This window comes from Canis lupus, chromosome 31 (assembly GCF_048164855.1).
Source record: "Canis lupus baileyi chromosome 31, mCanLup2.hap1, whole genome shotgun sequence".
Taxonomy (NCBI): Eukaryota; Metazoa; Chordata; class Mammalia; order Carnivora; family Canidae; genus Canis; species Canis lupus.
This window is the reverse complement of record NC_132868.1, coordinates 13,144,623-13,160,075: the sequence shown is the minus strand read 5'-3', so window position 1 is coordinate 13,160,075 and position 15,453 is coordinate 13,144,623. Positions and strand designations below refer to the sequence as shown.

Below are 15,453 nucleotides of genomic sequence, written 5' to 3'. Positions count from 1 at the left end.
GTGCTGCATCCCCCCTCCCCCTCCCTCCCTCTTGCACACACACACACACACACACACACACAATACAAGCCCCACAGCTAAGGATATTTTCTATCCCTCACTGTTTCTTCTAGTCCCTTCCCCACCTTTGTTCCCATATAAGTAGCATCCCTGGGGACCAGGTTAATGTCTCAGACCCGTCACTCAAGGAATTCCAAGCACCACCTTCTGTCCTCACTCCTGGGGGAGCCGGAGACCCTTCATGCCGCTCTCCTCCTAGATCGCACACACGTGCCCTGTGGCTCTGTGCTCACCTTCAGCAGCAAGGAGTTCTCTGAGTACATGGTAGTGGTGGAGCACAGACTTGGATACTTCGGCGGTGGCTGCGGCTCCTTGTGCTTCTCTCTGTAGGGACGGGGCAGAAGGAAAGAGAGACTCCCATCAGCAAAGAAGGGGCCTGCTTTGGTCAGTGAGCTCGGAGCGTGCCACTGAGGGCTGCGAAGCGCCACATGCTCGCCTTTATGGCGATGCCCTCGTCTGTGGACTCTCAGAGCCAGCAGCTCTCCTGCTTGGACTGCACAATGGTAGACACCCCGCCAGAGCTCTCCAGGGCTAAAGGTCTCCACCAGCTCGCCAACGGGAGGCCACAGAGGCACTCTTCCTACTGCAGTGCCCTACCCTGGACCACTGCATCCACAAGCCCGTGGGCACAGCACGGCTCACTCACAAATGGACCAGGTGATGGGCCTCGGAACCCATGGCCGTACCACTCCACACTCATTTCTAGCAGCAGCTCTAGGCAATGAATGCAGGAGGATTGTCCTTGATTTCCCAAGTAGGTCCAGTACAATCATATGAACCTTTCACAAATGAGAAATGAGAAAGAGGAGGAAATCCAGGAAATCTGAAGTATGACAAGAGGACTCACCATTACCAACTTAGAGACGGAGGGGCAAGGTGGGAAGTGTGAGAATGGGACAACTCTGTCAGCATTCTGAATCTGCCTAGAAGCAGATTCCTCTCCATTCCCTCCAGAAACGTCAGCTGACCTGTGAACTGGGGCTGCTGCCTTGAGAGGCCCTAGGCAGGGACCCCGCTGAACTCACCCAGGCTTGGGACACTCTGAGATAATGAGTCTGGTTTTAAGCCACTAAATTGGTGAGAATTTGCCATGTAGCAATAGAAAATTATAGAAGTCAGTTGGTGGACATCAGCCAAGTACAACAGCTATAGAATTAGGCAAGAACTGTCTTTAATACATGTGATTATCCTTCCACAGAGAAACAATCCAGAAGAAATACTCCCAGGAAACTGGTCTGATGACTACCATTAGAGAGAAGCACTTTAAAAAGTCCTACACATGGGGCAGCCCGGGTGGCCTCGTGGTTTAGTGCTGCCTTCAGCCCAGGGCCCGATCCTGGAGACCTGGGATTGAGTCCCACGTTGAGTTCCCTGTGTGGAGCCTGCTTCTCTCTCTCTGCCTGCGTGTCTGCCTCTCTCTATGTGTGTCTCTCATGAATAAATAAATAAAATCTTAAAAAAAAAAAGTCCTGCACAAAAACCTACCCGTAATTAATGTTATCTCACTCCACCCACACTTACAGAGTTAATTTTTCTTATTTGGATTGGCATCATGTCACATGATTTAAACACATCCCTTGATATCTAGGAACTGATATTCTGCTTGCTACAGCAGGCTTTGTCTAAGGTACAAGGCTGTAAGTGTCCAAGCAGTGTCCTCTCAGGCTATCAGGACCCCTTGGGGACACTTCTGCAATAAAGAAACACCACTGCTTCAAACTGCTGCTGTCACCCAGAGGTTTGTATGACACTTCTCACACAACAACCCACTTCAACCAGGAAGGTGAGCTCGTTTTCTTTTGAAGAAGTGAACATTAGGCTGAAAATAAAAATAATATTCCAGAACTGAGGAATATGGTTCATCCCAAAAACAATAGCTTCTATTCTTAAAAATCATATTTCTTGGGCAGCCCGGGAGCTCAGCGGTTTAGCACCACCTTCAGCCCAGGTTGTGATCCTGGAGACCCAGGCTCAAGTCCCACGTGGGGCTCCCTGCATGGAGCCTGCTTCTCCCTCTGCCTGTGTCTCTGCCTCTCTCTCGTGCTCTCATGAATAAATAAATAAATAAAATCTTTTTTAAAAATCATATTTCTTTTAACAGTGTTCATGGTATATGGAATTATTAAAAGGGCTTTTAAGAAATTACACAATTATAATTTTATAAAAACGAAGCATTGTGTGTATAACTCACAAATGATTATTAAAATGGTACTTGGTGTCACTACTCAGAGCGCCAGGAGCGACTGCAGCAAGTGGGAGGGCGGTGGGGGGGGGGGGGCACTGCAGGACCCCAGCCCCGCCCCGCGCGCACGCACCTGGACTCCCCGGGTCCGCAGCCCCCGCCCGTCCCGCACCCGGACTCCCCCGGGTCCGCAGCCTCCGCCCCGCCCGCCCCGCCCGACGCCGGGTTTAGTGTCGGTTGTTTCCGGCGGCGGCTCGCCCCCAGGCTGGACCGCGGAGGGGATGTGCTCAGGTCGTGCCTAAAGGACCACAGTGAGGCGATGCTTCAAGTCAAACTCCGAAGGAGCCGGTTTTCACAGCAGCGTCGCCACCGGGCGTGTGGAAACAACGCCGAGGGACCGAGCGGGTGGTCCGGGGGAAGACGCTTTCCCGCGGGGCGTGTGGCGGGGAGCTGCCCGGGCCCCGTCCCAGCCCCCGTCCCGGCCCCCGTCCCGGGCCCCGTCCCGGCCCCCGTCCCGGCCCCCGTCCCGGGCCCCGTCCCAGCCCCGGTCCGCCGGAACGCGGAGCCCGCCCACTGCAGGTTTCCGCGAGAGCCGAACTTCCGCGCACACCTGGGAGCGTGCGGCGGCGCTTCCGGCCCGCTCCGTCGGAGGAGACCGACTTCCGGGGCGGTGACCTGGGGGCTTCGAGGCCTCCCGCGTCCAGGGGATGCCCGTGCACCGCCACGGGCGCTCCGCGTCTCTCGGAGCTGCGCAAAGCGATTTTAAAGGTTTCCCGGAAACTTGAATCGTGAAGGAATTGTCCAGGGCAATGAAGATTTTATAAAGGGGCTTCCCCGCCGGACGCGTCGGGCGCGGCCGGAAGAGGGTCTCCCCGGGGAGCAGGGCGCAGGGCGTCCTGGGGGGAGCCGCGCCCGCGGTAGCTACGTGACCTTCGCCCCGTCGCCCCGTCGCCCTGGGCAGACAGTTCAGGTCGCTTGGAAGTCGAAATGCGAGGACAGTGAATGAAAAGAGGGAAAATAGCAAGGAATATGGAGGATGTTTGTAGAATTTTGGAGGAAAGACGACTTTTTAAAGCAATACGTTATGCGCGTATAGTATTTCTCAAACAGGTCAAACCACCCTAGGGGCCCCCCGCGGGGCTCAGCGGTTCAGCGCCGGGCGGGGGGAGGGGGGCGCGGGGCGGGGTCCCGGGGTCCAGTCCCGCGTCCGGCTCCCCGCAGGGCGCCTGCTTCCGCCTCGGCCTGTGTCTCTGCCTCTCTGTCTCCCATGAATAAGTACATAACATCTTTTTAAAAATAATGAAATAAAACCACTCTAGTAAGCTTCCAGACTTACCCATGTGCAGAAGAACTCGGATCGTCTGCTTTCTGTGGGCAATAAAAATTCATAAAGTGAAAAAAATTGACTGTGAGCTTATTCTTCTACAAAATTCAAGCCACTTATTAGTTAATTCTGAGTAGTAGTTCTGAGTCTCCTGGGTCCCAGGGAATGACCTCACTGGGGGGGTGGTAGCACCCTTGTTCCACAATACTCACGTTTTCTCTTCTATCAGGTAAGAAACTTAAGAGTGGGATCGCTGACTTAAATGGAAAGAATAGATTTTACTTTTTAAAGAAAATTCCAAGCTGCTTATCAAAGTGATATAATTTGCTGTCCCCACTAGCAACATAGGAGACTTCCTTCTCTACAGCTTCGCCGACACTTGGTATTGTTTTTCCTTTTGATTATAGTCATTCTAACATGTGTAACGGATCTTGTGGTTTTCATTTGTTTTTTCTTTCTTTTTTTTTTTTTTTTATTTATGATAGTCACAGAGAGAGAGAGAGAGAAGCAGAGACATAGGCAGAGGGAGAAGCAGGCTCCATGAACGGGGAGCCCGACGTGGGATTCGATCCCAGGTCTCCAGGATCCCGCCCCGGGCCAAAGGCAGGCGCTAAACCACTGCGCCACCCAGGGATCCCTCATTTGTTTTTTCTTAATGGTAAATGATGTTGACCGTTTTGTCACCCATAGACCTTCCTTGGTGAACAGCTGGTTCAAATTTTTTGCCCATTTAAAAAATTAAGGTGGTGGGTCATTTTTCTTATAACAATTTTGAAAGTTCTTTGTATACTCTGGACACAATATATGATTTACAAGTATTTCATTTCTGCCTGTGGCTTTTATTTTCATTTTCTTAATGGTGACATTTTGAAAAGCAAATGTTTTTCATTTTGATGAGAGGCAGCTGCAGAAATATGTGGCCCTAAATGACGTCAGCCCTGCCAGGAGTCGCCCCCCCTGGCTTGGTTCTGTACATAGTGAGTGCAGAGATGGTATAACACACATGCAACACACACACTAAACACACACACAAGCATACACTGCATCACAGACACAACCACACACACCATGCACACTCACACACCACCACACACAAACATACACTGCATCTCTAAACATAGATAAATCACACATACGCACTGCATCACTCACCATGCACACTCACCCACTCACACATACAGAATCAGAGGATTGTGCCAACACAAGTCCCAGCTGCAAGCTGACCCTGGCATTGTCTCAGGCCTACATAATATGAATAGTGAAGTAGCAAGACACCCCGTACCTGTGGGGATCCTATTGGGAAGGACAGCTCTTTCTTTTCTGATAAAGCTCTTGCTGGAGTCTTTTGGTGGCGGCGCTGTGTCATGTAGTCAAATGTGCTCAACTTCTTGGCCACTAGAGAGGACAGAGGAGGAAACAGGCAGTTACAATTATGCAAGTAGGCAGAGTGGCCCATGTGCCACAACCCAGCCGTCCAGGGCTCCCCCATCTAGGGTGCTGGGAGCTGCCTCCTAAGCTGGAGCCCTGGGGGACTGTTGGATGGCCAGTCCAGAGCCCCTCTGGCCTGTGGGCAGCAGACAGCAGCTCCTCACACCCCTAGGGCCTGCTGGATCCCAACCCTAGGAGCAGCTGTCCTGCCTGCCTCCCAGGCCTGCAGAGTCAATATGGAGTGATGCTGAGGGCTGTGCCCAGCTCTGCTGGGCTGGGACACTAGCTCCAGCATCATGGCAGGAACACCCCAGGCCGCTGGAGGACCTTCTGAGGCCTAGGTTTACTGGTAGACAGCACTATTCACAAAATGGGTTCTGTGCCTGTTGCAGCCATGTGCTTCAGTGGAGGTGCCTAACTTCCCATTTCTCTTTCCCTAAAACCAACAGACATGAAGACAGATGGCTGCTTATTATTTCTGGAAAGTGAGAAGGGCCACCCACCAAAGCCTATTTGCAGCTCGAGGAGCAGACAGAGGACGGACCGCTCCACACACCCCCGTGGAGCCCTCAGAGGCTGCTCCCCAGGTGGAGAGAGCTCCTGTGGAACAGAGCCCATCCCCTTCCTGGGTGCTTTTTTTTTTTTTTAATTTATTATTTTTTTTTCCCTTCCTGGGTGCTTTGTACAAGTGCTTTTGTTTTTGTTTGCTTTGGCTTCTCTTTCTCAGTTAACACCACCTGGCTCCTCACACCCCTTCAGAACCTGTGTCTCAGGGTATAAACTTGCACTTGGTTACATGCTAGTGGAAACCCTCCTTCTTTTGCATGGATTTGCACAGCCACCATCACCATCAGATGGTCAGAACACACTGTCTCCCAGAGCTCACACTTGTCTTGAATTTCATCTGAGAGTAACAAGAGGAAATGCAGCTGAGGAAGTGAAGCCAGAGCGCAGGGTACACTAAGTGTCCACCATGTTCCCTCCAGCGTTACAGGAGCTGGGGGCCACTGTCCTTCAGGATGCTTTCGCTCCCACTTGTGAAGGTGGCTTTCCCCACCCCTGCTGCTGGCACTCCCACATCTCTGTGTCTTCCCGGGAGATCTTTCCCTCACCAACACTCCCACTCCTGCTCACATGCTGCAGACCCATCTGGATATCCTTTTCCCAAGCTTGGAAATGGAACATCCAACTGCTGGGAGTTTCTGATGTGTCCCCCAGCAGTTCCCCCCACCTCAGGGCATTAGTGGAGTCCCCTCCCCTGGAGAGCAGGCTGATACAGCAGCTTGCAGAAAAGGTGATGGGGCATCACTTCCACAACTGAGCTACACAAGGCTGGTCCTGTCTGGCTCTGCTGAGGATGAGGATACTCTCTATCAGCTGGGAGGGCCCACTGGTGCCACCTTCTCCCACGCAGAGGCCACAGAGAGTCACGTACGTTCAAGGAAGGGCTTCATGGGGAGAACCCTGCCCTCCCTGTGCCCAGGCAGAGCCCGTGGCACACGATGCTGTGAGGACACCAGAAAACCGCCAGGCTCCCTGTGGTGAGTTTGGTCGGCAGATACCCATCACTGCTTTACTTTTTTCATTGTTTGGATTTAGTGCCTCCCTAAATCCCCTGATCTTTTTTCAAGGTGCCCTGTTCCTGCCTCAGATTCTGCTCCTTCATTTCTGAACATTCAAACTCACTCTTAAAATCCTAAAATCCTTCTCGTGTTTCAGATGTCTCAGAACAGAACGAGCCCTGCTGCCCCTCAAGGGGTGTCTCTTCCGGCCTTGTGATTTGTCTTGTGCTTGTTTCTGGCAGGGGCCAGCTGAGCGGTCTTCTGACTTGGGACACAAGCGAATGCATGGGGGCCTGACTGGAGTAGGGGCTCAGACACATACTTAGGTAGAGATGGAAGATAAGCAGGTGCCCAAGCAGTAGGAGGCTGATGACATCTAACAGCAGCACTAGCACCCCAATGCCGAGGACCACCGGGATCTTCGTCTTTACAGGGAAAAGTGGGAGGAACAGCAGCCAGGTGTTCTTGTTGGAGATCTCTGTGGAGGCAGGGCAGACACCCACTTGTCCATCACCGGGGGCACGGCGGCTGCACCTCCCCTCAGGACATGGCTCAGCAGTGTGAGAAGGAAACCAGCCCAAGGGAGCCCCTCTTCCTTGCCCCGGGATGTGCCTTACCTTACCTAAGTGCAGCCACACCCACCCCCAACAATCCCACTTATGGGTCTGGAAGAGGATAACTAAGTGTCCAGGACCCAGAGCCTGGCCCGCTGCCTGGCCCTAGCCCTTCCCCATTCTCAACCAGCCACTCTCACAGAGAACTACAGAGCTGTAGCCAGCGCCTCGGGGCATCTCCAGAACACAGTCCTCTGTGTGCCAAAGGCTGCTGATAACTTCCAAACTGAGGAATCTGCAAGCAGGCCCATGAGATGGAATTCCGGCTGAAATGCCCTCATTTCACTCTAGAAGGTGCTTGACTCCAGTCCCTTATGTAGCGCCCCAAAAGGTGGCTGCTGGCCTCAGGGGCTGCAACACCGTGGGGGTGGGGGGCTGGCTGGACCATGGGGTGGTCAACCCCACGCTGTCCCCTTAGCTGGTGCTGTTTTGATGAATTCCCACCAATGACAGCAAAGTGTCCCAGGGAACTGGTGGTTAAGCAGCCCTGTGGAATCTTCTGAAGCAGCAAACCCAGGAGATCGCCTCAGTCATCAGGTATTCATGTGTAGCTGGTCCCACTATGGCTGCAGGGCCAGCAAGTCCCAGAGAGAAGCCAGGGTCACTTGGCCTCTCTGTACCTGCTGTGGCCACAGAGGCTGGTGGGCTCCAGGCGGTCACCATGCCCTGCGACCCCGCGCTACACATCAGTGTGGAGGCCATGAAGAAATGTGCAGAGGTGCAGCGCGGGCACTTGGGTGTGCTGAGGTCCCCGCTCACAGCTGCAAGCCACATTTGGAGTGTGTAAGGACCTTGGGAGGCCATGTAATGGGAAGGGCTGCACCCACCCTTGACTGTTCTGGAGGCTGCCGGCACGGCTAGCCCCCCTGGCTCAGGCTACGTGTAGAGACTGTCAGGGAGCATCGCAGGTGGAGGCTTCCAGCTGGCTGTGTGCAAAGCATGGGCGGCTCTTTTGCTGAGTGGGGCCTGGTCTGGCTGAGACCCCCACTGATCCCTTTTACCACAGAAATAACCAGGATGTGTTCTGGAGCAGATGCAGGTCAGACAGTCTGTGCCACGAGGGCTCCTCCATGCCAGGTGCTGTGTGGGCCAGTGGTAAAGGTGCACAGGCATCGCACCCCCCAGGAAGAAGGGCGGTGCAACTGGGCTCTGGTTAGATGGCAGAGGGAGAAGGGAGATGTGGGGGCTCAGTCCCACCACCGCATCCTCTCACTGGCCCTGTAGTAGCTGGCGGCTCACTTTCCTGGGAGCAGGGCACTGTCCAGACCTGCTCTGGAGCCCGACACAGGGCCTTGCTGAGATGTTGGAGCCCGGGCGGGGTAGCAGTCCCTGGAATGTTCTGAGGTGGGCCACAAGTGCCTCCATTCTCCTGCTCTTTGTGCTGGGCTGTGATGACGTGCTCTGGAGAGAGGCCTGGGCTGAGACAGGCAGCGTTGCTCTGCACCCCAAGGGCTGTGGTCTCTGAACACTCAGGACAGACACAAAAGGTACTCCACTTGAGGTCCTCCCAGCATCGGTGTCTGGGCTGCTCTGACCAATGGCCACAGTCTGGGTGGTTTAAACAGACATGGAGCCTAGAAGTCAGGGTGTAGCAGGGCCCAGGCACCCCTGGGCTTGTGGCTGTGTCCCTCAGGTCTCTTATAGGGATGTTCTCAATGGATGCAACACCCCTCACACACACTCCCTGGTAATCTATGATCATTTCAGGATCCCTAATCATGTCTTTAAAGACCCTTTCCCAAATAAGGTCTGGGGGTGAGATCAGGACATACCTCTGAGGCCACATCCCATCCCACGTCTGCTCTCAAGGCAGGCCACGTCTGCTCTCAAGGCCACGTCTGCTCTCCTGGACCCACTCAGCAGAGGCCCGCAGCCACACATCACCCAGAAGCCATCCCCAAGCAGCCCTGTCCTCCCACCCCACCAAGGCTAACTCCAGGATGACTGGGTGAGGGGCCCCCTCCAGTGCCTGGCGCTACCTGGGAGCATGGCCTCAGCAGCTGGTGCCCACAGGCCCTGAACCCCTCCTCCTGGTGCCTGGGAGGCTGCTGCCCACCTGCCAGCCCCACTGCTCACCTAGCTGGGGGGCAGGCCAGGCTGATGCTCCCCAGAAGGAAGGCTTTTACCCCAAAGGCAGCCGGAGGGACAGGCTACCGCTTGCTAGTGACCCGAGGGGAAGCAACACCACAGAGAAGCCAGTGCGTACTTTTGTAGTAGGGGTGCGTGCGGAGCTCTGCTGGGTTGATGAAGAACTGGATGAAGATATAGAGCAGGATGGCTGTCAGGCAGACCACACCGGCCAAGGCGGAGGCCACGGAGCAGAAGAAGTACCTGCAGGAGAGGCAGAGGCAGAGCTGGGCTCAGGGCCTGGCGACCTGGACCCAAGACCCAGCCTTCTTCCCATCTCCTATCCTGGGAGCCCCTTTTGAGTTCTCCAGGGGCCGCTGCTGGTTTGAGGCCACCCTGATGGCACCAGTGGTTTCTGTATCTCATGGCTTCCAAACGTGTTCCCCTTTGACCCCCTCCAGCTGGTGAGGAGGAGCCACCCTGGGCCACAGGTAGGGACGCAGACACTCTGGGCCAAGTAGGGTGCACAGTCCCCCACATCCCGGCTGCTGCTCACCTGGGGCCCCCGCCCGGTCACAGAACTGTGGAAAATGAGCCCTTGTGGCTCTTAGCCTCGGGTTGTGGTCGTGACTGCTGCCACTGAATAGAATTGGGTGTGGACACATGGTGGGGGCTCCTGGTGCTGGCCTTCCATCAGGGCACCGAAGCCGGGTTAGGTTGGGGAGGCCAGGGGTGTGCTGTAACAGGGACCTGGCCCTGTGCAGCTCACAGGTGGCCATCTCCACACACCCTCCCTGGGGCTGCGCATACTGCTGTGCACGATGACGTCCTGTGCTTCGACATTAGACCAGAATCAGTCCTGCCCCCCTGCATGTACTCAGAGACCCAGAGAATAACTGATCCATCCAGAAAATAAGCTGTGGGTAGCAGTTCTTGGAATATGCTCCCACTGCAACGTCTTCCCCTGGGCTTTCTGCTCTTGGGACAGGGAAGGGAACTACTCCTTTAACATTTTCAATCCCAGTATTGTCTCTTCATCTGAAATTTAGCGGATTCCATTATCTTTTTCAGAACTTTTTTAAAAAGATTTTATTTATTTATTCATGAGAGACGGAGAGAGAGAGGCAGAGACGCAGGCAGAGGTAGAAGCAGGCCCCATGCAGGGAGCCCGATGTGGGACTCGACCCCGGGTCTCCAGGATCAGGCCCTGAGCCAAAGGCAGACGCGCTTAACTGCTGAGCCACCCAGGCATCCCTTTTCCAGAACTTCTTGAGGGTTCTTTACATATGTCTTTAGGTGGAGAGCTAAAATGTGCACGTTCCTGCAGGGTCAGGTGGCTGTGGAGTGGGGCCCTAGGGTCCCAGAGAGTAGCTGTCTTGAGGGCTATCCCTGGTTCCCCAGGTATGTCTCCTGCATGGTCCTGCACAGGCCCAGTGCCCTGTGTCCTCAAGCCTGGCCCTGTACCTGGCTTTGGTTTCCAGAGAGCCCCTCTAGGCATTGGAAGCCCCTCAGCTGTCCTGTCCTGCCCTGACAGGCCCTTCCAATAGGCAGGGCACCAAGCCTGTCCAGCCAACATTCAGGACATGAAACATTGCCTCCCTCTCTGACCCCTGGGTCTGTGGCACCTCAGCACCTCATCTAGCACTTTCTCTGTGAAGACCTGGCTTCTCTCAGGGCTTACTATGCTTTGATCACTTTTTTTTGACAAATTGTCTTGTAAATGCAGTCACTCCCTCTTGCTTTCTCTGCTGGATGATTGCAGGGACAGGAATCTGGGCAGATGTGCAGGGATGGTGGCCCTGTGCTCATTCTTAGTACCCCCTACGCTGTATGTCAGGCACCTGTTCCTTCCTGCCGACCCTGCCCAGCAGATGCCAGGGGGGCTCCGGGGCTCCTCCATGGTCCAGGGTCTTCTCGTCCCCGCTGGGAGCTCCCTCTGACTGCTGGGCCTAGGGCCCACTGTCAGGACCTCTGAGCTCCACCTGTGTGCCATGGGACCCAGTCCACTCAGTCCTCCTCAGTGGCAGGGCTGCACACCTGTAACGGCTGACTGGACCTCAAGGTGACCAGCGCATGGCAGCAAGGCCTGAAGGAGGTGCGTCCAGGGGGAGAGGAGAGCCACCCCACACTGGCTGGCCCTGGGCTCCTCTTCCTAGGGAGGAAGCAGGACGGGGACTTCCAGGCAGCCCCTGTCACCTGATGCTGATTGGGTTTTTCTAACTATGAGAGCTCTGTATTTCCTTCTGCTCAAAGCAGCAGTGCTCCCCAGGCCTGAACAAGTGGCTCCCTCCTGACATGGTCTTCCCTCGGCACATCAGCTGCAGGATGGCATGTATAGTCAGCGAAGGCCAGTGTGAGCTGAGGGGCTGCAGCCTTTCCTGGCCACTCAGAGCCCAGGCTCCAGCACATGGGGTCCTAGTGATGCTCATGGGCCCTACATCTGAGCCCATCCGGGCCTGGACACTGGTCCTACAGCAGCCTCGGTCCACATACTCTTGGACGGCCTCACTGGAAGGAGGAGGCTGGGCCCAGGCCAGCGGGTCAATGACCAGGCAGCTGGGTCCATGCCCCTGCCAACGTCACAGGTTTCAGAGCCACAGGAGAACAGAGGGACATGAAACACCACCATGCTGGAGATAGGACGTGACCCCCCAACTGCCTGGGGCCCCCACCCTCACCCAGGAGGTCCCCCACCTCTTCACCCTTCCGCCACACCTGGGTCTCCCCCCTACCCACTCCCCAAGACCCCCATCAGCCCCCCAGCCCCTCACCAGTAATTCCTGCTGCCCACACAGTTGTTCAGCCATTTGCAGTGGTGGTCAAAGCCAGAGATGCACTTGTTGCAGGCGCTACAGTGTTTGGCTTTCTCGCTCCTGAAAGGAAGAATTCAGATCAGGAGGGGGTCTGTGGCAGCACCTGCAGGAGGAAGCTGGGTCAGAGCCCTGCCCACCTGGGGCATCCACATGGTGCTAGGCCTCAGATCCACCCTGAGCTGTGGCCTCCCTTCCAGGCTGCCCACTGGGTGGAGACCCCAGGGCCTCGACCAGCCCGGGTAGAGGTCTGATGGGGGTGGCTAGACCGGGGAGGAGCCCTGTATGTCTGAGGACAGTGGCGCTGGTCAGCCGCCTGGACACAGGGTGGCCCTGGGCGGCCCCACCCCTGTGTGGTCCCCCAGGGTGGCAGGCCACAGAGGGATCAGCTCCCCCCGCCCAATGCCGCCTGCCTCCACACCCAGGGCACTCACAGGGTGAGCTCACACAGGTGGCAGTACTGGTTCTGGATCACATGTGTGTGTTTGGACTGGTCAAAGGTTGGCATAGGCTCAGAGTAGTTCTTGAGACGGACGTTAGCTTCAGCTGGGTCGATGGAAACTGTAATCAAGTGGACCAGGAAGTGGAGAAAGAAGAGCCCACCAGTCACCTGAGGAGGGAGTGTCAAGGAACAACACAGCGAAGGTGCCCACTCAAGGCGGCCGCCGGTCAGTGCCATGGGAGCTGTGAGCCTGGCACCAAGGGAGCCCCACACAGGAGACAGGCTCTCCCATTGGAAGGGGGCCGCGGAGGTGCCTGCTGACAGCCCAAGAGTGCCGTGAGGGGTGTGTGACATGCCGGGTGCTGAAGGTGGTGTCGGGGCTCTTCGGGAGGCTCCCACAGCACATGTGGGGTAGGAGGCAGGCATATCATCAAGAAGTGAAGGGGAGGGAGGGCGTTGTGTGAGGCACCCGGTCTGCCTCCATCTGCCCTCATGTCTCCCTGCCCCTGGCCCCTCCAGCTTTCCAGCACCCACTCCCTCCGCAGCACCCAGGGTAAAACCAGGCCCGGGGATTGCACCCTCTCCTCCTCCTCCACCTCAGGACCAACATGCCGTCCCCATGGAAACCAAACAGAGGAGGTGGAGGCCGCCTCCCTGTCAGCCCTGCCCCGCTTCCCTGGAGGGCTCCAGGGTGTGGCGGGGAAATGAGCAGCCGGGTGCTCAGGACTCTGCAGTGGTTTTATGGGGTGGGGTTCCTGAGCAGGGGCTGTGGGAAGCCCCCCTTGGGGTCCCTCTCGGCTCTGTCACTGTTGTGATCCGGGGTCTGCTGCGCACTTCGCAACAACACTCAGCCTTGGCCTGGCCTGGAGTTGGCAGGCGTGCCCCTCCCTCCATGAGCTCCTCGTAAGAAATGTCCATGATGCGCCAAAAGCCTGAGGGAGAGGCTGTTTCTGGCCAGAGCTGATTATGGTCCCTCGTCCTCTCGCCTCCAGGGACAGTGCAGACCTAGGATGTGGGCTCAGAGGCTGGGGAGCCAGCCCTGCTGGGGAGACCTGGCTGTACAGAGGGCAGGCAAGAATGAGCTGAGGGCCAAGACAGTCAGCCGGGAAGGCTGGCACCCAGGCCAGGGGCAGATGACGCGGCTGAGCCACACCTCGGGAGACCTGCAGGGGGAAGGAACTGACCAGATCCCTCGGGCCATAGAGAAGATGCAGTGACATCAAGACCCTGCTCCATGCAGGGTATGGGGCGGCAGGCGGGCGGTTAGGGCCAGGCACGGCTTCACTACCACAGCAAGAGACAACAACGCAACACTGGCAGGCCAGTCCCCCTGCACCTGCTCCCCAAAGCCTGAGGCGCTGGCCAGACGCATGGTGCTGTTTGTGTGGTTACCGGGGCAATAGGAGTGCATCCTGAGCAGCAGGTCCAGGGCAATAAGATGCAGCAGGAAGTGAAACCACGCCCCAGCCCCAGGGCAGCCCCTTTCTCTGCCTGCAACAGAACTGGATGGGCGGGTGACCAGGAGGGAGCACAGGAGGGAGCATGAGAGAGAGCCTGGGAGGGAGCACGAGAGAGCACAAGAGGGAGGTCAGGAGGGACCCAGGAGGGTGTCCAGGAGGGAGCAGAGCCAGGAGAATCGGAGGGAGCCTGGGAGGGAGCTGGGGAGGGAGCCTGGGAAGTAGCACAGGAGGGAGCCTGGGAAGGAGCCTGGGAGGGAGTATGGGAGGGTGCATGAGAGGGAGCCTGGGCAGGAGTACAACAGGGAGCCCCGGAGGGAGCATGGGAGGAAACATGAGAAGGAGCACAGGTGGGCAGCAGGTAAGGCTGGGCCTGGATGTGTGGTTGAAGCCCTCTGCCCCCATGGCTACACTTGGCTCATAGGAGACCACCGGGGAGACTGTGGGGACAGCATGGCTGGCACTCCAACCCTCGATGTGCAGGTACCTAAGGCATGTGACCTGAGCCTGATGGGCCAGGCACATGGAGCTGCCTGTGGCCAATTTCCCTAGATCTCCCCATGCTTCAGGTGTCCTGGCCAGGCTGCCCCTGGGATGAGTCCCCCATCCCCCAGGAATGAAGAGGCACCCTGGAGCATGGAGCCGCCCAAGCAAGAACACAGCCCAGCAGTTTGTCTGACCTAACACCGCCCAGCCAGCACTCAGGCAGGTTCAGGGGGGCCCTCACAGCCCAGGTCACCCACAGAAATATGGACCAGAAGACCATTCACTCAGCCACACACTGCGGACATTGATGGACATCAATGAGCAGGGGCTGAGCCCCCAGTGTCACGGAGTGGGTACCACACCAAATTCCCGCTCTCATTTATCTCAAGAGGATCTCAGGTTCCCATGAACGACAAAGAGGGAAAGCAACAGGGTAGGAGGTCTGGCTCTCAGTTAGCAGAGGCCTGGTCCCCTAGCAACAATCTGTGTTTGGTAAACAGGCAATGGCGCCAGCCCAGGACACCCGCCAGCCCAGGACACACGCCCTCCCGTCCTTCCGGTTCTTCAGCAGGAAGAGGTGAGGCGCCCCCAGAGCCACCCCCCCCCCCCCCCGCGTCTGCCTCACCCCAGCCCCTGGAATCAGAGCGAGATGTTGCCAGCACTGTCATAGCAGTGCAACAGGGGCTTTTGCACCCTGGCCACAGCCACAGCCCCTCGGACTAAGTCCCGTCACATCAGACACTGGTCCCTCTGCACAGTGGACGCTATGGGCTGGGGGTCAGCCTGCTTCCCGTTGCAGGATGGCGGGGGAGGCTCAGACTCTGAGGGTCAGCCAGGAACCCATGGACCCGCCTCCTGAGCAATGTCTTCCTGAGGTGCCCTTCTCTGTGGGGCCCAGAGGTCCCTGCAAGCGTGGCAGGACACTGGCGCCCCCCAGTGGCCAGAGTGCAGGGCCCAGGCGGCAGTGAGGCCTGAGGGAAGTCCCCAGGCCCAAGGGTCGCCTGCTGTCCCAGGGCAGCCT

At 56.8% G+C, this 15,453-nt stretch overlaps 1 protein-coding gene and 1 long non-coding RNA gene across 6 annotated transcripts in view; one reads left to right on the top strand and one right to left on the bottom strand.

Annotated features, from left to right (window-relative positions):
* Positions 1-15,453, bottom strand: part of ZDHHC11B (zDHHC palmitoyltransferase 11B (putative)) — a 43,755-nt gene that overhangs the window by 26,383 nt on the left and 1,919 nt on the right. For 4 of the 5 annotated variants that reach the window (XM_072807415.1, XM_072807416.1, XM_072807417.1 and 1 more), the window contains exons 2-8: positions 12,482-12,657; positions 12,009-12,110; positions 9,377-9,501; positions 6,879-7,034; positions 4,849-4,961; positions 3,579-3,610; positions 295-384 (exon numbers count right to left, since the gene is read on the bottom strand). In XM_072807415.1, the coding sequence (XP_072663516.1) occupies positions 295-384; positions 3,579-3,610; positions 4,849-4,961; positions 6,879-7,034; positions 9,377-9,501; positions 12,009-12,110; positions 12,482-12,657 (794 nt within the window). Of the gene's footprint in view, positions 1-293; positions 385-3,578; positions 3,611-4,848; positions 4,962-6,878; positions 7,035-9,376; positions 9,502-12,008; positions 12,111-12,481; positions 12,658-15,453 lie in introns of all 5 variants that reach the window. The other variant, XM_072807418.1, reaches the window with a different exon arrangement.
* LOC140621985 (uncharacterized) lies at positions 3,417-15,011 on the top strand. The gene is made up of 4 exons (XR_012021729.1): positions 3,417-3,948; positions 4,052-4,224; positions 5,444-6,535; positions 14,933-15,011. It is a non-coding gene; the product is annotated as an uncharacterized lncRNA (long non-coding RNA).